The 21633-nt window shown below is 44.2% G+C and overlaps 1 protein-coding gene across 3 annotated transcripts in view; it reads right to left on the reverse strand.

Annotated features, from left to right (window-relative positions):
- The window catches only part of LOC124606620 (sialin-like), a 103462-nt gene that overhangs the window by 43135 nt on the left and 38694 nt on the right, over nucleotides 1-21633 (reverse strand). For all 3 annotated transcript variants that reach the window (XM_047138607.1, XM_047138606.1, XM_047138608.1), the window contains exons 4-6: nucleotides 19776-19860; nucleotides 11207-11421; nucleotides 6792-6941 (exon numbers count right to left, since the gene is read on the reverse strand). In XM_047138607.1, coding sequence (XP_046994563.1) covers nucleotides 6792-6941; nucleotides 11207-11421; nucleotides 19776-19860 — 450 coding nt within the window. The remainder of the gene's footprint in view (nucleotides 1-6791; nucleotides 6942-11206; nucleotides 11422-19775; nucleotides 19861-21633) is intronic.

A 21633-nucleotide genomic window follows, 5' to 3' on the forward strand; every position in this document is an offset into this window, starting at 1 on the left:
CATCGGACAACCGGATGATTGGGTGCCTGATAAGCCGGATGATGATTTTGATTGAACACAGCGTCGACTACTACCATGAAAGAAGTTGACATGGATAATATTGTAAAACATAGCTTGCACTGATGCTGTTACTTAGTGTACCTAGTCATTTTTAGGGGCTGGGTGCATGACTAAAAGCTTTGTATTAACTTCTCTCTATTTGGAGTTAGACATACGCTCTAATAAAGAAAAGCAGGGACCCCACGAAGACAGACCAACAAATGATTACGAATTCAGAAAAATTGCATAATTTATTCAGATACGAGAAATTGAGCAAGTTCATAACATGTCGGACCAACTCTGGCCCTTATACAAATCTGCTGTTGACAGAGTTGTTGGATATCGTTCTGAGGGATATTGCACTAAATCCTGTCCAATTGGCGAGTTAGATCGCCAAAATCCAGAAATGGTTGGAGTGTCCTGCCAATAACGCTCCAGACGTTCTCATTTGGGGAGACATCCGAAGAACTTGTTGGCCAAGATAGAGTTTGGCAAACATGAAGACAAGCAGTAGAGACTCTCAATGTGCGTGCGCGGGCATTAACTTCCAGAAATATAAGCCCAGGATGGCTTACCAAAACAGGGCGTAGAATATAGTCGACGTACAGCTGTACTGTAAGACTGCAGTAGATGGCAAGCGAAGGCAGTCATTCCTGGTTGTCGTGCTGTATGGCGGGCGACAGTCAGGTTGGTATCCCATCGCTTGTTTCTATTGCTTGTCTTCGCGCTTGCCAAACCCTACATTGGGCAGCAAGGTCGCCGGATCTCTCCCCAATTGAGAACATTTGGAGTATTGTGAGCAGGACCCTCCAACCACCGTGGGATTTTGACGCTGTAATGCACTAATTGGTCAGAATTTGGCACGATATCTCTCACGAGGACGTCCGACAGCTCTTTCAATCAATGTCAACGGAAATACTGCTTGCTACCGCCACAACCTGAGAAACCAAGGATCCGCGCTTCACAGTGAATAGCTGCAAAATCACAAAGTCCTCGTCAGCACTTTCGTATCTACACCTACATACATCATCCCAAAGCCAACGTATGTTGTTTGGCGGAGGGTCCCTTGTATGAATAGAAGTCATTTCCTTTCTTGTTGTACCCCCAAATAGAGCGACGGAAAACGTCAACCTCCACGTGAGCCTCAATATCTCTGATCCTATGTTTGTAACCCTTGCGCTAAATGTACGTTGGCGGCAGGAGAATCGTTCTGCAGTCAGCCTCAAGTGCCGGTTCTCTAAATTTCCTCAATAGTGCTCTTCAAAAAGAATGTCGTCTTCCCTCCAGTGATTCTCCTTTGAGTCCCCGAGGCATCTCCGTAATAATTCGGTGTTGTTTGATCTACCTGTAACAAATCTAGCAGCCCGCCTCTGAATTGATTCGGTGCCTTGAGAAGTACTTAGCATAGGTCGCACCACCATCCTATACGCCTTCCCCTTTACAGATGAACCACGCTTTCCTAAAATTCTCCCAATAAACAGAAATCTACCATGCGCCTTCCCTATTATAGTTCTTACATCCTCATTCATATAATGTTGTTTTGCAACGTTACACCTAGGTATTTAATCGACGTGACTTGTTGAGTAGCGCAGTTGTAATGCCGTACTCGAACATTATGGGTTTGTTTTTCCCACTCATCTGCATTAATTTTCGTTTCTCAATATTTAGAGCTAGCTGCCATTCATGACACCCACTACAAGTTTTATCTATGTTATCTTGTATCCTCGTACGATCACTGATCTTCGAGACCTTCCTATATACCACAGTATCATCAGCAAACAAACGTTTATTATCACTCACACTGGTTGTGACACGGAACCCGGTGGAAAAAAGAGGTGGTCGATGACGATGGGGTTTACGAAGTGAGCTGTTGGCCAGAGGCAAAGTCTAGAGCATTGCGAAAGTCGTCATGTCCATACGAAGAACTATCCAGGGAGCTATCCAAATCTAAAAGTGTAAACACAGGCAAGATCACTCTTCTACCAATGGCGCACGTTGAGGAAATCGGATAATAAAGAAGAATTGAGGGAAAAGTGTGGGTTCACGGTACTTACTAGTACTAGATGTAGACGTACAAGTACTCTCGGTCCATGGACGGGCCAACATGATGCACGAGAGGCAGCGGAGGTCCCTGCACCTGTGCTCTGACGCTTGAGTTATGTCTGACTTTTTCTCTAAGTCGATATTCAGGCTGGGCGGGGAACAGGACTCACCATCCGACAGTTATGCCATCATGTCATCCAACACGGCATTTGCCAAATGCCATGTGCAATATAACACAAAGTAACATTAAAGTTAAGGATCAGGTATCCCCAATCTGTGTTATTTGCTGTTATAAATGCACCCGCACTCCCGGATATATCCTGTTGTAGAGGCATTCCACTCTCTAGAGCACATGAATTGGTGTCTATTTGTTCTTACGACACTCACCATACATGTGATAGGAGGTTGGTCTGGAGAAAAAATGGTCCCCTCTGGGAACGAATCAACCCCTCCACACACCCCCTCCCAGACATCCTCCCCCCTCCCCTAAGAACAAATCCACCCCCAAACATATAACAACCCCAGAAAACATTTTTTTGCGTATTACATGTATGCTGTTCAGCCACATGATGTTATTGTTTCCCATGAATTTTGGCCACATGAATTGTAAGATCCATGTGTGCAACACCTTGCAGCTAAGAGAGTTCACTGCACTGGAAAAGTGAGGTTAACTTGTAAAAAGATATTTTGATTTAAACGTCACCAGAGCAGTCAAAAAATCACTTGCCTTCTTTTAGATGTCTATGTCCAGGACATATTCGCCTTTTTTGTGCTTTGATAGGAACGGTTTTCATCTTGCTTCCCAAGTTTTACTCTACGATAATTCTGACTTTAGAGCACCATAGGTTGGCAACCGACCTAGATTTTTGTAAACTCGGACCACGGCTGATCTGGTATAGGATTTTTTTATTGTATTCCGAATCATGTTGCTTGTATCGGGGCAAAGGAGGAAGCTTTCACAAAACAACCGGGCAATCATTAATTACATGTATCTGTCTACGTTCTTACAATATTTGAACCGATTCGCACGAGTTTGAAACATAGAGGTGCCGTGTGCAATAAAAAACTCACAAAATATGTGTTTTTTGCGTGTAGAATTTGAATGAAGCTAGATTTTTGAAAGCTGACAGCAGCTCGTGGTCTCGTGGTTAGTGTTACCATCTCTCGATCACGGAACCCCGAGTTCGATTCCAGGTTTTGTCGGGATTTCCTCCGCTCGGGACTGGGTATACGCGTTGAACTCACCATCATTTCGTCATCGTCGACGCGAGGGTCGGCGAAGTGACGTCAACTAAAAAAACTAGAATGAAATGCCATACGCACATTTAATTTAATTTTGAAAGATATTTTTCAGTTTTATCGTAAGGATGCATTTTTTGTTTATTTGATTCACTTTAAACCGTTACCATGTGTTCCATTCATGTAAGAACGAATTTTATGTGCTACATGCAGCTCTGCTATATACCATCATATCTCGACAACGGGTAAAGATTACTGGATAAAAATGTACGTTAGAAGTATAGACGTCGTGCACTTCAAAAATCTGCAAGAAGAATTTGTTTTTTGCATGTTTTGCAGATAAAATCCGATCGGTGCACATACAAACGATACCATCAGCTGAACATTAGTTTCAACCAATTAATATCTTTTGTGAAAGGAATTAATCGATTTGCACAATTTGTCTGGGTCAGTTACGATTCGTCGTTCAAATCTTCGTTAATATACTGTAACATAGCTATGGAAGACAGAACTTCGAATGGTTTTGCAAGTGGGCGCTGGTCCGGGCTTAACAAAAAACTTTTTTTTACGGTTTGTTCCTAGTTCAAATAGGAACCGAGCACCAAGTTACCGCCGTCCCTCCACCCCTCAAACCGTGATTCTGCGTGCGGGCTTTCCAGACTTACTTGTTACAGAGCTTCCGCGCTGTCACGAATAGTCTTCCACAACCTCGTAAATGGCCAGGATGTAGCCTTTTATTGATATATACTAATGAACCAAAACATTATGCCCGCTTCGTACTGCGAGACTGAATGGCGCAGGATTTGCGGGCACGTGACGCGGTAAGGAAAATATATAAGTGGAGCGATGCGAATGGTGAATCACTCTAGCGACTTTGCAGGACGAATTGTGGAAATCCACTGACGTAAGGAAGTTTGACAAAGGGCACGTTATATTGGGAAACTGCATCTCGTAAATGGCGAAGGTAGGTGGCTATTTGCATGCTGCTGTTGTGAGTATGTATGAGAGTGGTTGAAGACCGGTGAAAACACGAGTAGGCAACAATGTGCTGGACGTCTATTCCAGGTCGCGGAGGCCGGAGGCTTCCCACCTCTGTAAAGCAGGATAGGGGGCGATCTGTGGTAGATCCCTCGACAAAGAATAACGGTGGTGCAAGCACACGTGTTCATTGCAAGTTGCTGAGCATGGGGTCCGCAGCAGGTGACCCCTACAAGTTCGCATGTTGACAGAAAGGCGTCATCAGTTACAGTTGAACTTGGCATAGTGTCATCGAGATCAGACAATGGAGCTAAGGAAACTTGTCTACTAGTCATATGAATTAGATTTCTTTTTAGACCAGGTCTGTGGTCGTTTGCGGATACACCATCATCCAGGCGATCAGCTGATTGAAAAATTTGCCGCCCCACGGTCGCAGACCTGTGGGGACAAAACTGTGCTATGGGGAACGATCAGCAGGGCTTCTATGCGGCACCACGACAACCGTGGACTATGTAACCACTAGTAAGGACTACTTATATCCTTTCACACTAAATGTCTTCCCCACGTTGACGACATCTTCGAGCAGGATAAGTTTTCGTACCACTGGGCGAGTCTCGTGATACAGTGGTTTGAGGAGCATGACTGTGAATGTTGATGTGTTTACCATTAAATTTGCGTGATCTAAACCGATGAAACACAGCTTGAAAGTGTCAGACACCATCTCTGCTCCAAAAGAACGTCGTCCCGAAATTTACAGAAATTGATGGTCTTTGCATAGATATCTGTTGCCATATACCTCACAGAGATCTGTTAACGTCTTGTCTTGTTGAATCCGTGTCATTTATTTCCAGTGCAGCAATTACTCGTATTAAATGTCAGATTTTGTAAAAATATACGATCTGCTGTAAGACAATTTGATTAGGCAACATTTAACATACACTACTGGCCATTAAAATTGCTACACCACGAAGATGACGTGCTAAAGACGCGAAATTTAACCGACAGGAAGAAGATGCTGTGATATGCAAATGATTAGCTTTTCAGAGCATTCACACAAGGTTGGCGCCGGTGGCGACACCCACAACGTGCTGACATGAGGAAAGTTTCCAACCGATTTCTCATACACAAACAGCAGTTGACCGGCGTTGCCTGGTGAAACACTGTTGTGATGCCTCGTGTAAGGAGGAGAAATGCGTACCTTCACGTTTCCGACTTTGATAAAGGTCGGATTGTAGCCTATCGGATCGTGCAGCCACGACTCAATCCCTGAGTCAACAGATGGGGACGTTTGCAAGACAACAACCGTTTGCACGAACAGTTCGACGACGTTTGCGGCAGCATGGACTATCAGCTCGGAGACTATGGCTGCGGCTGCCCTTGACGCTGCATCACAGACAGGAGAGCCTGCGATGGTGTACTCAACGACTAACCTGGGTGCACGAATCGCAAAACGTCATTTTTTCGGATGAATCCAAGTTCTATTTACAGCATCATGATGGTCGCATCCGTGTTTGGCGACATCGCGGTGAACGCACATTGGAAGCGTGTATTCGTCATCGCCATACTGGCGTATCGCCCGGCGTGATTGTATGGGGTGCCATTGGTTAAACGTCACGGTCACCTCTTGTTCGCTTTTACAGCACTTTGAACAGTGGACGTTACATTTCAAATGTGTTACGACCCGTGGCTCTACCTCTCATTCGATCCCTGCGAAACCCTACATTTCAGCAGGATAATACACGACCGCATGTTGTAGGTCCTGTACGGGCCTTTCTGGATACAGAAAATGTTCGACTGCTGCCTTGGCCAGCAAATTCTCCAGATTTCTCACCAATTGAAAACGTCTGGTCAATGTTGGCCGAGCAACTGCCTCGTCACAATACGCCAGTCACTACTCTTGATGAACTGTGGTATCATGTTGAAGCTGCGTGGGCAGCTGTACCTGTACACACCACCCAAGCTCTGTTTTACTCAATGCCCTGGCGTATCAAGGCCGTTATTATGGGCAGAAGTGGTTGTTCTGGGTACTGATTTTTCAGGATCTATGCACCCAAATTGCGTGAAAATATAATCACATGTCAGTTCTAATATAATATATTTGTCCAATGAATACCCGTTATCATCTGCATTTCGTCTTGGTGTAGCAATTTTAAGGCCATTAGTGTATGTAGCAAACTGACGATAATAAAGGCTATAAATAACAATAAATATTATTTTATAATCTACGTTGACCTACGAAGCTATTATCTCTCTTCATTTCCTATGATCTTCTTTGCTTCACAACAACTCTTCACCACATTTTATATTAGCCAGATTGCAACTGATCAATTAATTCACACTTCCGGCAATCAATGCTCGAGTTCTGAGATCGACAGGTTTGTTCAAGAAACTTGCAGTAATTTCCTTTTGAGAATGTGAAACAATGCAGCACTGAATCTGTATTACTAAAGGATACTTTTAGAGTTTTGGAGAAAGTACTAGTAGACACTCACGCTTCGGATATCATAATGCAAGACTTGGCCGAGGTATAGCGGCAGCGTGACCAGCAAATAGAAGCTCCAGTCGAAGGTGATCATGATAGCAACGAGAGCCCAAATAGCTGGCGTTTTTATAATGCTCTTCCATGGCACGGGAAGATTCTTCTGTAACATGAAAGACGAAAAGTATTTGAGTCAATGTAAACAATGACTTTTTTTCTATGTAGGTTCAACAATGTACGCAAAGATATGTTTGGTTTATTAATACAATTACGCAGACTACCTGTAACTGTGACGTCGTCTCTCCACTTGATGGTTGGAGAGACGACATTAAAGTTACAGATCGTCTGCGTAAACCAGTTACGTTGGCCACTGATGCCTCGTAGATATGGATCGTGATAGCCCCTTCTGCATCATCCTGAAGATGGCGCACTGAAGCGCCGAAACTGGTAGCTACACAATAAGTGAGATCTTGAGGACGGCTGCAGGCGTTTCATTTTGTTACAACACTTACTGTTAAGATTCAACGATGTTCAAAAGATTTCTAGTTGCGGTAAGAAGTTTTATGAGATTGTTCAACAGATATACATGGTGTTACAAAAAGGTACGGCCAGACTTTCAGGAAATACACCTCACACACAAAGAAAGAAAATATGTTATGTGGACATGTGTCCAGAAACGCTTACATTCCATGTTAGAGCTCATTTTATTACTTCTCTTCAAATCACATTAATCATGGAATGGAAACACACAGCAACAGAACGTACCAGCGTGACTTCAAACACTTTGTTACAGGAAAGGTTCAAAATGTCCTCCGTTAGCGAGGATACATGCATCCACCCTCCGTCGCATGGAAACCCTGATGCGCTGATGCAGCCCTGGAGAATGGCGTATTGTATCGCAGCTGTCCACAATAAGAGCACGAAGAGTCTCTACATTTGGTACCGGGGTTGCGTAGACAAGAGCTTTCAAATGCCCCCATAAATGAAAGTCAAGAGGGTTGAGGTCAGGAGAGCGTGGAGGCCATGGAATTGGTCCGCCTCTACCAATCCATCGGTCACCGAATCTGTTGTTGAGAAGCGTACGAACACTTCGACTGAAATGTACAGGAGCTCCATCGTGCATGAACCACATGTGTCGTACTTGTAAAGGCACATGTTCTAGCAGCACAGGTAGAGTATCCCGTATGAAATCATGGCGGTGAATTGAGGAAGCACAGTACATACTGACGAAACTAAAATGAGCTCTAACATCGAAATTAAGCGTTTCCGGACACATGTCCACATAACATATTTTCTTTATTTGTCTGTGAGGAATGTTTCCTGAAAGTTTGGCCGTACCTTTTTGTAACACCCTGTATAATTTCAGAGTCAGCGTCTTGTATCTTATACATTTACTTTATGAGCCCACGCCAATAGTAAACTGTCGTTAAAACACACTTAACTTCTTAGCAACTAATAACCCTGGGCTATTAATAAGTCCATGGTTACTGGACTTTTCTTTTCTTGCTTTAGGTCACACTACCACCTCCAAAAGCTGTTGGTGGAGTTCTGGTTGACCACGTTTGTCATATGGGACATGAAGTTTGGATCAGCTAGTACACATAAACAAAGGCTACCATCAGTATCAAAACTTGTATATGAAAAACATGCGAGGCAATACTGCTCCTACGTCTGATCTTAGAAGAAAGTCAAACCTTCATTCATGGTATTCGTAGACTTTGAGAAAGCTTTTGATGGTATTGCCTGGACTACACACTTTGAAATTTTAAAGGTAGCACGGACGAAATACAGTGACCGAAAGGTTATTTACGACTTGTACATAAACCACACTACAGTTATAAGAGTCGCAGGGCAGTAGTCGTGAACGGAGTGAGGCTCAGGGGAGAGAGCCTATCCCTCACGCTACTCAATCTGAACACTGAACAGGCTATAAAGGAAACCAGAGGGAAATTTAAAGTTCATGGCGAAAAAGAAAAAAAAAAGCTTTTGAGGTTTGCTGTTGACATTGTAATTCTTTCATAGGGACAAAGGACTTGGAAGAGCATTTCAATGGAGTAAGCAGTGTCTTGAAAAGACATTATAACATAAACAACAACAAAAGTAAAACACAGGTAAGGGAATGTAATCGAATTAAATCGGGCGATCCTGTGGGAGTTAGATTAGGAAATCAGACACTAAAAGTAGTAGGTACGTTTTGGTATTTTGGGTACAAAACAACTGATGACATCCGAAGTAAAGAGGACATAAAAATAGATTGAGAATAGCAAGAAAAGCATTTATGAGCAAGGGAAATTTGGTAACATCTAATATATATTTAAATGATTGGAAGTCTGATGTCTTGCTAATCATTTACTAATTCAGTAATCAGCAAAGAGATGTAACATCTCACCTTAATTTACAGTGAGTGAATAGCTACAACCCAGATGTACGGCGACGTCGCCAGTGGATAATTAGCAAGTTAATACTTGCTGCAGGAAGATGTCCAACTTGGGTGCTATGAGGCCTCAGTATCACTGCACCAGGGGTTCTGCAGACTCATCACGAAAACAATAATATGCAAGCACATTACAATAATCTTCACTAAAACCACGGCCACATTATCTAGTACTCTTTTTACTGTATGGACAAATATCTGGCTTCGCTATGAACTTCATATTCTTTCATTACCTCCATGCAATAAATATGGAAATGCAGTTCTTAATTATTTGGTCTCACTTTACATTTCACATTCGGGTAGGGAGTTGTTGTTGTTGTGGTCTTCAGTCCAGAGACTGGTTTGATGCAGCTCTCCATGCTATTCTATCCTGTGCAAGCTTCTTCATCTCCCACTAACCATTGCAACCTACATCCTTCTGAATTTGCTTAGTGTATTCATCTCTTGGTCTCCCTCTACGAATTTTACTCTCCACGCTGGCCTCCAATACTAAATTGGTGATCCCTTGATGCTTCAGAACATGTCCTACCAACCGATCCCTTCTTCTAGACAAGTTGTGCCACAAATTTCTCTTCTCCCCAATTCCATTCAATACCTCATTAGTCATGTGACCTACCCATATAATCTTCAGCATTCTTCTGTAGCACTACATTTCGAAAGCTTCTATTGTTTTCTTGTCTAAATTATTTATCGTCCATGTTTCACTTGCATACATGGCTATAATCCACACAAATACTTTCAGAAACGACTTCCTGACATTTCAATCTATACTCGATGTTAACAAATTTCTCTTCTTCACAAACGCTTTCCTTGCCATTGCCAGTCTACATTTTATATCCTCTCTACTTCGAACATCATCAGTTATTTTACTCCCAAATAGCAAAACTCATTTACTACTTTAAGTCTCTCATTTCATAGTATAGTTCCCTCAACATCACCCGATTTTATTCGACTACATTCCACTATCCTCGTTTTGCTTTTGTTGATGTTCATCTTATATCCTCCTTTCAAGACACTGTCCTTTCCGTTCAGTTGCTCCTCTAGGTCCTTTGCTGTCTCTGACAGAATTACAATATGATCGGCGAACCTCAACGTTTTTATTTCTTATCCATGGATTTTAAATCCTACTCCGGATTTCTTTTATTTCTTTTACTGCTTGCTCAATATACAGATTGAATAACAACGGGCATACGCTACAACCCTGTCTCACTCCCCTCCCAACCACTGCTTCTCTTGCATACCCCTAGACTCTTATAACTGCCATCTGGTTTCTGTATAAACTGTGAATATCCGCCGGCCGCTGTGATCAAGTGGTTCTAAGCGCTTCAGACCGGAACCACACGGCTGCTACGGTCGCAGGTTCGAATCCTGTCTCGGGCATGGATGTGTGTGATGTCCTTAGGTTAGTTAGGTTTACGTATTTCTAAGTCTAGGGGACTGATGACCTTAGATATTAAGTCCCATAGTGCTTAGAGCCATTTGAACTATTTTTTTGTAAGTAGCCTTTCTCTCCGTGTATTTTACCCGTGCCACCTTAAGAATTTGAAAGAGTATTCCAGTGAACACTGTCAAAAGCTTTCTCTAAGTCTACAAATGCTAGAAACGTAGGTTTACCTGTCCTTACTCTATCTTCTAAGATAAGTCGTAGGGTCAGTATTGTCTCATCTGTTCCAACATTTCTAAGGAATTCAAACTGATATTCCCCAAGATTGGCTTCTACCAGTTTTTCCATTGGCCACATCTGCCAGTAAATAAGCATGCCCTATCAGAGCTGGGAAAAACAGTGCAACTAAGTTATGGCATGTGTGTGAGTCAGTTAACTACTGTACGGCTACTCCTTGCTCACCTATCGGCTTGATACTTCTCACTACTATCAGCCATCACTGAAGAGGACCCTCCACACCAGGTTCTCAGCAGGGAAGCTGCGGAGTCAACTATAAATTCACCTGTTTGAAGCAATGGAGAGCTGTGGTAGGTGTGTGCGCTTATGTTACCTTGGCAGCTGATTTTATCGTAGCTTCGATGTAGCTGCGTTCGACTGGGTCGATGTACGGGTGCTGTGCCGGCGAATCTGCAGCCTGCAGGAACCAAGACACACTCCATAGAATCCCAACGCCTCCAAAAACGTAAAAGGAAAGCGGCCAGCCAATCACAGTCTCGCAAAGGGCGCCCGTCACCGCCATGGACACCAAGTTTCCAATAAACATCCCTGTCAGCAAAGCGAAATCTCATTAAGCCAAGGGTATCATCTGTCAGACTAACTTGTTAAAGCAAGTTGCTGTGAGAAATTAAAATAACATAGTGAGTAAAAAAAAGCAATAAACTTCCTTATAAACTAAAATTTATGCCTCGGATTATGTGACTTATATTCAAGTCGACACACTTATAATAGCGATAAACCACATCTTGTATCTCCATATGGAAGAAAAGTGGTGCATGTTGATAAATCAGCCACAAAATTGAGAGCATCATCATACAAGTGATATCCTTCCACAAGGTCTGCTGCTAATGCAAACATGTCAGGGAACAGATATATAGAACTGACGAGAGGAGAAAATGCAACAATGTAACAAACGGAGAAACCAAAAGGGAATATAGATGTTAAAGAAAGAAACTGACGGGAAGTGCAAAATGAAAGAGAAGGCTGTAGAAACTGGATGCCGCTTAAAGTAAACAAAAGAAACAGTTGTGGGAAAAGAGCAGCAGCTATATAAATATAAAGAGTTCACATCGAAAACCAGCACAAATCAAAGAAATGGAGGTTGAAAGGTGGGAGTAATATGCAGGGGGTATCAGAAACATTTTCAAAAGCTTGTAAGGGTGTTGTAGGATAGGTTGTGCTGAGAAATAATTGTTTAGAATGGATACGTTGCTCCGTTTCCTAGTTAATTAGCATTGAAATTAGCCAATCAGGTCACTGCACAAATCAAAGAAATGGAGGTTGAAAGGTGGGAATAATATGCAGGGGGGATCAGAAACATTTTCAAAAGCTTGTAAGGGTGTTGTAGGACAGGTTGCGCTGAGAAATAATTGTTTAGAATGGATACGTTGCTCCGTTTCCTAGTTAATTAGCATTGAAGTTAGCCAATCAGGTCACTGCGCGCGCAAATTCGAGCACACTTAACGTCGGTTCTTCTCATAGGTGGATGCTAATACAAGAGACTGCTTAGCCTTTGGCTCCAGTTCGTTCTTTTCCATCATCCTATGTCCAGTTTCTGTATCGCTGTCTTGTTCGGTTTTAGGAAACCAAATGAGGAACACGTTTGGTGACACCGTCTCTGGCGAGCTGCTTTTATCTGCTCACGCAACGGCCTAACTGGCTAACTTCAATGCTAATTGATTCGGAAAGGGCACAATGTGTCCAGTTTTTTTTTCTGAACACTTACGTCTCAGCACAGCCAAACCTACAACACCCTTACAAGCTTTTCAGACTGTGTCCGACCACCTGTGTGAAGAAGAACTGTAAAAATCAAACTTAAAGCCATGTTATGGAAAGGGAGGATGAAGTGGATATTGTTGAGATGGAAGATAAGATTTTCGTATTACCGAACTATCAGTTTAATAAGTCATGGTTGCAAAGTACTAACGTTAAATATGTACAGAAGAATGGAGCGATTACTAGAAGACGGCTTGGGTTAAGATCAATTTGGGTACCGGAGAAATGTAAGAACACTCGAGGCAGCTCTTACCCTGTGGCCTATCTTAGGAGTTAGACTGAAAAAGAAGTCACCATACATTAATAGCAATAATAGATTTAGTTAAAGCTTTTGACAACCTTGACTCGAATACATTCTTTAAAATTCCTACGATAATACGGGTATGTATCTACAGCTTCTACAGAAACCACACTACAGCTTAAAAGTGGACGAAATGAAATGGACGGGAAGAAAGTGAGAGTTTTTTTGTTTATCCCCAGCGCTATTCAGTACACATATTAAGCAAGCAATAAAACGAACTGAGGAGGAATTTAGAAAACGGATTAAAGTTGAGGGAGAAGAAATAAAAAAGTTTTACTGATGACACTATAAATCTCTTGGAGACAGCTAAGGACTTGGCACATCTGTGGAAAGGCATTAACGCTCTATCAAAAGAGGGTAGAACATCAACAAATATAAAAGAGTAATAATAGAGTATAGACGAACTAAACTAGGTGATGCTGTGGGAAATGAGACACTGAAAGTTGCAGATGAATTTCGACATTTGAGAATAAAGAAAAGAAAAGAAAAGGCTGATGAAGGCAGAAGGGAATGGACACAAAATGCAGACTGGTAATATTTTACCATATAAATTTCAGGATTCTGAAGTCTTTTCTGAAAGTAATTGGAGTGTAGTCTTGTTAATTTGTTAATAGAGGGAAATACGTGTGTGTGTGGTGATCGGGGAAGGAAACATTGTTGAAGAAGACCAAGGATTGTCTACAACAAGTATGTTCAGATAGATATAGGGTGCTGTATGCAGTGGTGAAGTGGCTTGTACCAGACAGTTTAACGTTGAGAACTGTGTGGTGTCACCGCCAGACACCACACTTGCTAGGTGGTAGCTTTAAATTGGCCGCGGTCCATTAGTACATGTCGGACCCTCGTGTCGCCACTGTCAGTGATAGCAGACCGAGCGCCATCACACGACAGGTCTCGAGAGACTGACTAGCACTCGCCCCAGTTGTACGGACGACTTAGCTAGCGATACAACACTGACGAAGCCTCGCTTGAAGATAGTTAGAATAGCCTTCAGCTAAGTCAATGGCTACGACCTAGCAAGGCGCCATCAACAGTTTATAGCATTCATTCCGTATCCTGTTTCAGACCTCACACCAGCCTGCGTGAGCTTAACGTGTGCATTTCGGTCTCCTCTCTCAATTAGTGTGCGTAGTGTTGGCTAACTGCCAACACTATAAATTTGGCGACGACGATTAAAACGGTCTTCTTCTTTATACTTACTTGATTTACTTGTGTCATGGCTTCGCCACACTCTCCAGATGTACTGTCCGAATTTTATCGCTTGCAGAATCAGCAGACGCAGGCCTTATTGGATGCTCTCGGACAGCTCGTCCAGGGTCAACGTGCAATGCAAAACAATGCGGCAGCCGCCGCTCCACCGCTACTGCAGCAACAACATGCTGTTGCACCCCCATTTCGGCAATTTGATGGGGCGATGGAAAGCTGGTCGGAGTGGTCACGCCAATTTGGATTCCATCTCGCCGCCTACAGAATTCAAGGTAACGAGCGGCACCCTTTTCTTTTCGCCTGTGTCGGTGTGTCCACCTACCGTGTGATAGTGAAATTGTTTCCCTGGCGCAACGTAGCAACTCTGTCCTACGAAGAAATTTTGTCGGCATTAGATGCATATTTCAAAGAAACAGTCAATGTAGTTGCAAAAAGGTATACGTTCTTTCGTACAAAACGTACGGCCGGTCAGACTAATAGGGAGTGGGTTGCAACATTGCAAGGCCTTACTCGGGATTGTGCTTTTGAGTGTGAATGTGGACTCCCTTATACAGATACAATGGTACGTGATGCAATAGCACAGAACATTTCTGATGCTCGTATACGGGAACAGATTTTGAAACTAGTTAATCCCTCCCTTCAACAAGTGATAGACATATTGGATAGGCAAGACACACTTGACTTTGCTCAGGAATCATTTGCAACTTCGCCAGCCGTGTGTCACATTAACCGGCCCGTCGGGCGCGCTGCACGGAACGATAAACAGCCCTCGCGCCCGTCCGCGCAGCTGCCGCCATGCTCTAAACCTGGTGTGCCGCGCCAGCATGCAAATGCAGTTCTAAAATCATGTCCGCGTTGTGCCACTAGACATTCGCGTGACAATTGCCTGTCACGCCAAGCTATTTGCTTTTTCTGTAATAAGAAAGGACATGTTCAAAGTGTTTGCCAGAAAAAGCTCCGAAAGGGCACTCATGACCATTCCAGGCCCTTTGCTTCGCGCCGGAATCGAACCAAGGCCACTCAGGCTCGTGAACCTTCGTCCATGGATATTCATGTAGTTAATTCCACTCCGTCCAGTGCCACTTTCTCTAACAGTGACTGTGTTCGTCCCACCAATAGTGTGCATTGACGTCGCCGGAAATCCCGTCAAGTCGCGAGTGCTTCTGTACCAGTATCAGTTCAAATTGCACGAGAAAGTCGCTCTTGTCGTCAGCAGGACAACAAACTTTTTGTAGACTTGGACTTTCATGGCCACGTGATACCATTCCAGCTCGATACCGGAGCTGCAGTTTCATTGCTCAATCACGACACGTACAAACAACTGGTCAAACCTCCGTTGCGTGCCACAAAGGTTATGTTACATAGTTATTCAGGTCAGAATATCCCTGTGTTAGGACAGTGCACCCTTCTTGCAACATACAAGGGACAAACAAAACTTGTGTCATTTTACGTTCTTCGTTCTTCTTCTGCAGTGAACTTGTTTGGTTTAGATTTATTTCAGTTGTTTAACTTGTCTATAGTCAATCAGGTCCTATCGGTGAACCAGACTGTGCCTTCAGCCAGTGTTTCTCGGCTATGTGAAGAATTTGCAGACATTTTTGAACCGGGCCTTGGTTGCGCTAAGAACTATGAAGCACATTTGGAACTGAAAGTAAACGCGCAACCGAAATTTTTCAGAGCGCGCAATGTTTCCCACGCATTGCGTGATGAGGTCGCAAGAACATTACATGATTTAGAATCACAAGGTGTAATTGAACGTGTGCAGGCTTCTCTCTGGGCCTCACCCTTAGTAATTTTGCCAAAACCTTCCGGAAAATTGAGACTTTGTGTGGACTTCAAGACAACAGTGAATCCACAACTCGTGATTGCAACTTTTCCTTTACCCCACCCGGAAGATCTTTTTGATAAACTGTGCCCGGGTAAATACTTTTCGAAGTTGGACCTAGCAGATGCGTACTTGCAAATACCAGTGGACGACGAATCCCAGCGTGTCTTGGTGGTTAACACACATCTTGGTTTGTATCGATTCAAAAGACTGCCATTTGGGTGTGCATCCGCCCCTGCATTGTTTCAGCAATATTTACAAACTGTTTGTGCGTCGGTCCCTACGGCAGCAAACTATCTGGACGATATTGTGATCTCCGGAAAGACGGAAGAAGAACATTTAGCCAATCTCAGAACATTATTTCAGGTATTGCGACAAAATGGTCTTCGCTTGCGGAAGGACAAATGTGTGGTTTTTGCTCGTGACTTACCATATCTGGGACATGTAATCATTGCCCAAGGCATACACCCCAGTCCCGAGCACCTCCGTGCCATACAGGACTTGCCTTCGCCGCAGAATTTGAAGCAGCTACAGAGTGTGCTGGGAAAAATAAATTACTACCATCGGTATATTCCCCATGCCTCTTCCATTTCAGCTCCGCTTCATCGCTTACGCCGTAAAGGTGTTCCGTTCGTCTGGACGATGAAATGCGAACGCGCCTTTCGCCAGTTGAAATCGGAGTTGCTTTCAAATACTTGCCTTACGCCATTCGATCCCCAGAAACCCCTTTTGTTAATGGTAGATGCATCGGATTTCGTCGGGATCGGTGCTGTCCTTGCGCACAAAGATGGATCGCATGATCGCCCTATTGCCTTTGCGTCCAAATTGCTCTCATCTGCGCAAAGAAATTATTCACAGATCGAGAAAGAAGCTTTGGCTCTCGTATTTGGTGTTACTAAGTTTCATGATTTCTTGTATGGTCGTCACTTTACCATCATCACAGACCACAAACCTTTGACGTCGTTTTTTCATCCGAACAAGCCTGTACCTCCGCGTACAGCGCAGAAATTTGTTCGCTGGTCTATTTTCCTCTCGCAGTACCGCTACGATATCTTGTATCGGTCCACTGCTACGCACGGAAACGCCGATGCGTTGTCCCGTTTGCCTGTTGCTGAGGATAGAGCATTCGATTCTTCTGAACTTGCTTGCATGTTCATTGATACGGAAACCGATGACGTGATCGAATCGTTTCCGGTTGATTTTTGTCGTGTAGCTACAGCCACAGCTGCTGACCCTGTCCTTGCTACAGTTTTGCGTTTTGTTGCTACGCAATGACCCTTGTCGAAGTCAAGGATCGAGGATCCGTTGGTTCGCCGATTTTTTGCTCACAAGGAGAGACTTTTTATACGACGTGGTGTTTTGTTGTTGCGTTCTGATAATGATCAGTCCAGAGTCGTGGTCCCACGTTCGTTACAGTCCTCTGTCTTACGGCTTCTTCACCAAGGACATTGGGGTATAGTGCGAACGAAACAACTTGCTCGTCAGCACTGTACTTGGTTCGGAATCGATGCTGCGATTACGAATATGTGTTCTTCTTGCATGGCGTGTGCCGAACAACAATCCGCACCGCCGCGGAAATTCTTTGCATGGACGAAAGCCACATCCCTTGGCTTGCACATCGATTTTGCTGGTCCATTCTGGAATGCTCGATGGTTGGTTGTGGTCGATTCTTTCAGTAATTTTCCTTTTGTTGTTCGGCTGTCTTCCACGACGTCATCTGCCACCATCCAAGCGTTGTCTGCTATCTTTAGCATTGAAGGTCTTCCACAGACTATTGTTTCCGACAATGGCCCACAATTCATGTCCGCAGAATTTCAGTCATTCTGCAAGGCAAATGGTATTCAACATCTGACGTCCGCGCCGTTTTCGCCTCAGTCAAACGGTGCCGCTGAACGATTGGTCCGGACTTTCAAGTCACAGATGTTGAAGTTGAAAGAGTCGCATTCTCGGGAGGACGCGTTGTTGCTCTTTTTGTCTTCGTATCGCTCTCAGCCCCGATATGGTCGCTCGCCGGCTGAGTTGCTCCACGGTCGTCATCATCGAACATTGATGTCTTTGCTGCATCCGCCGCATCAGGTTCCTGTGCAGCGGCAGACTCCTGCTTTTGCTCCAGGCGACGTTGTATTCTATCGCAACTATCGAGGTTCACGGCGTTGGCTCGCAGGGCGCATTCTTCGCTGCCTCGGCCGTGCGATGTATTTGGTTTTGGGGGCCTCTGGTGAGGTGCGTCGGCATCTCAATCAGCTGCGCCTCTGTCGTCGCACGGGTTCTGCCGCTCCCCGTCTGCTTTCAGCGACGGTGCCGTCCGGTCAGCGCCCTGGGGACCCATCTACTGGCTCGCCTCATCCCCAGGTGTTAGCGACGCTGCCTTCCATTTTGCCCCATGGCGACGCGCCGCCGCCGCCGCCGCCGCCTTTTCTCCCGCCGGCGCCGCCCGCAGTGGACGCGTCGCTGCAACCGCCGGACACCTCCCTGGGTCACGCGCCGCCGATCGCTTCCCGTGACCAGATGTCCTCCGCCATGGAACTCTTGACCGCTCCGGACTACATGGCGTCTTCGCGCGTCGGGTACCCCGACGCGATGGAGGTCGACCCTTCGGCCCCTCCTGTCTCTTTACGGGCGCATACACCGCATGTTGGCGTGCACCCTGGACTAGGTTTTCAGGCGTTTCCTAGCTCCCCTCGGACCGAATGGCCGGGTGCGGGTGGCACAGCCTCGCCTGTTGTTAGGCTCCCCACTTCCTCGCATACGTCAACATGGGGTCCTCCCCACGGCGGGCGGAAGCCTTATAACACAACCGTTCGCCGATTTGCGGGGGAGGAATGTGGTGTCACCGCCAGACACCACATATGCTAGGTGGTAGCTTTAAATCGGCCGCGGTCCATTAGTACATTTCGGACCAGCGTGTCGCCACTGTCAGTGATAGCAGATCGAGCGCCACCACACGGCAGGTCTCGAGAGACTGACTAGCACTCGCCCCAGTTGTACGGACGACTTAGCTAGCGATACAACACTGACGAAGCCTCGCTTGAAGACAGTTAGAATAGCCTTCAGCTAAGTCAATGGCTACGACCTAGCAAGGCGCCATCAACAGTTTATAGCATTCATTCCGTATCCTGTTTCAGACCTCACGCCAGCCTGCGTGAGTTTAACGCGTGCATTTCGGCCTCCTCTCTCAATTAGTGCGCGTAGTGTTGGCTAACTGCCAACACTACAAACTGCATCAAACCAGTCTTCGGACTGGAGACCACAACAACAAAACACGTGAACGAGCTGGATAACATCCTCTGAATGTTGACAGTCAATGTCCCAGGTTGTATGGTGGTTGTCATGTTCCTGACGTTTGGTCCGGAGCTGCACTGGACGTTTTCAGAGGCACCCCTGGCTTCGACTGACGAGTTGGATGTCGGAGATCGACGAGAATACCATGAAAAAGGGCCGAGATAGAAGTTTACACGCGATCGGCAGAGGTAATCCTTGTCAAAGATAAAACATACTTATCGAACAGTTGTCTGTCAAAATTGGAACTATCTGATTATGTAGAGTTAATGTTCATCAAATATTACTACGTTTCATGATTTCTTCATTTCTGTGAAAATCTTTAAGAGATTGATGAAATAGCCATTGCTATGTGAAGTCTTCTCGAATTTCACTCTTCGTTAGATACCATGCGAGAAAAAACATGTGTCAAGTATCCGACAGTCCTAACGAGAACGTACACCATAAATGACCCATACCTTAACATGGTCTACTATTTACTGAAAGGAAGTTAAAACAAAATTTGTTGATGCTTACCTAGGAAAATAAGGGAAAACAGACTCCTTTCGTGGTCAGGTGCCCACGTACAAACAGTCGTCTGTATAGCTGGTATTGTGCCACCCTTGAAATAAAAAAGACTTTCTTTATGTTTGATCCTAGAGACGCATAAAAATAAATAAGTTCAGTTTCAGTTGAGCAATTAAGCTGTAAGTTACGCTGTATGAATTTTCTGGCTGGGAGGTTCCCAGTGGCAGATTCAGCTGCCTAATTTGAAAGTTTAAATTCTATCATTCTAAAATTGTGAGGGTTTTGTGTTTAAGTGTACTGGTAAGAGTGGGTGAGTGTAATATGTGTGTGTAGTGTGGTGTCATGTTTTTTATGATGATGATAGAAGTGCTAGTGGTTTACTCCTGTCGAATAGCACCAAAGGGGTCATCGAGATTAACATCCCCGTCCGACGCAGGTCTCACTATCAACAGTGCCACAAGCCCTCATTTCACGAGACGCTGTAGAAAAGTTTGGATTTTAATCTAAGACATTGAAGCATAGATGGTTTATCAGGGACTTTACGCCACCATCCCAAGTTCCTTTTGCCACGATGTAAAAGTAAGTAAGCAGCAACAGGTGCCGTACCCAGGCGGTTAATCACCCAAGTACTGACCGCGGCCTACGTTGCTCAACTTCGGTGATCTGAAGATGAGAATATTTTTTTCATTACTTTTGATCGCCGAAAAAAACATTTACCAAACTGAAATAAAAATTGTCATCAAATTAAATATATTCCGCTTTCTCTGCAATTCTGACCTTTTTTAATATATCAAGAAAGACTGAAACTGAGGAGTGCCTCTGTTGCACCAAACTAGTGGTAAAGTGTATGGAGGGGACTGACAGAACGTAATGTATAGCTACAGTCGCAGCAATAGAAAAAATTTAAATGTATGGGTAAGGGAGCTAAGGAACAAAATCGAAGGGTGTAATCTATACCACCAATAACCGTTACTGCATTGTGCGTTGGACTGGAAATAAAAACAGCCGAGGATCGTTCCTCAGTTAAAAAGAAAAAGGGGGCACACACCGCAGCACAGTGCAAGGGGTCATGACAAAACTCTCCCAAAGCTTAATCATACAAGTACGACTTCTCATACTGAATAAGTTATATTCCATATTGATACGTGCATTGTTGCATCACATCTTTTACTTCAAGCTTCTCCAATCCCTGGTGATCCAGTTACTCGTGAAGCGTACTCGATAAACGATTGGAAAAATATTGTCTATATTTTGGGAGTGTATTTAACGAGGTACGGCCGTCAGTAGTAAGGCCAGTAAAATGAGATACAGCTTTCATTGAATGGATATCTGTTGGACTCAAACATTTTATGCACTTATGCTCGAGAATACAAGGACATGTAGAACGCACGGTGACCTAAAGCCACAGGTCTTTACTATTTGTGAGATAAATACAACGGATAACTCTAGCATGTCTTCCGGAAGGGCTTGTGTGTTGCGCCAGAATTGTAAGGCAATTGAATGCAGAATATGTATTGTAGTTTTTAATGTGATCTGTCTTTGTCTCGGCGTATTGATGATTAAAAATACCTTGACAACTGAAAAAGTGTGTGTTACAGGAGTCGGCGTTCTGCAGTTCGTGATTGCAAAAGTGTGACACACGATGTCTGGGAAATATATTGAACACTTCTAGTGCCCCTATAATTTGGTGCCTTTACCTAAGAATGTTCTGTCTAGACGCTAGATTATTCTCAGAAGATGCAAGCTGTTTTTTGTTTCATCGCTAACATTAGAAGATGTAATTTTAGGTTTAATTGGAAGTTATATCATGGTGATATTTGTCTGACGACATGTTTATGTTAGTTCAGTTATGAAATTGTGCACCAGT

This window comes from Schistocerca americana, chromosome 3, assembly GCF_021461395.2.
Source record: "Schistocerca americana isolate TAMUIC-IGC-003095 chromosome 3, iqSchAmer2.1, whole genome shotgun sequence".
In the NCBI taxonomy this organism is placed as follows: Eukaryota; Metazoa; Arthropoda; class Insecta; order Orthoptera; family Acrididae; genus Schistocerca; species Schistocerca americana.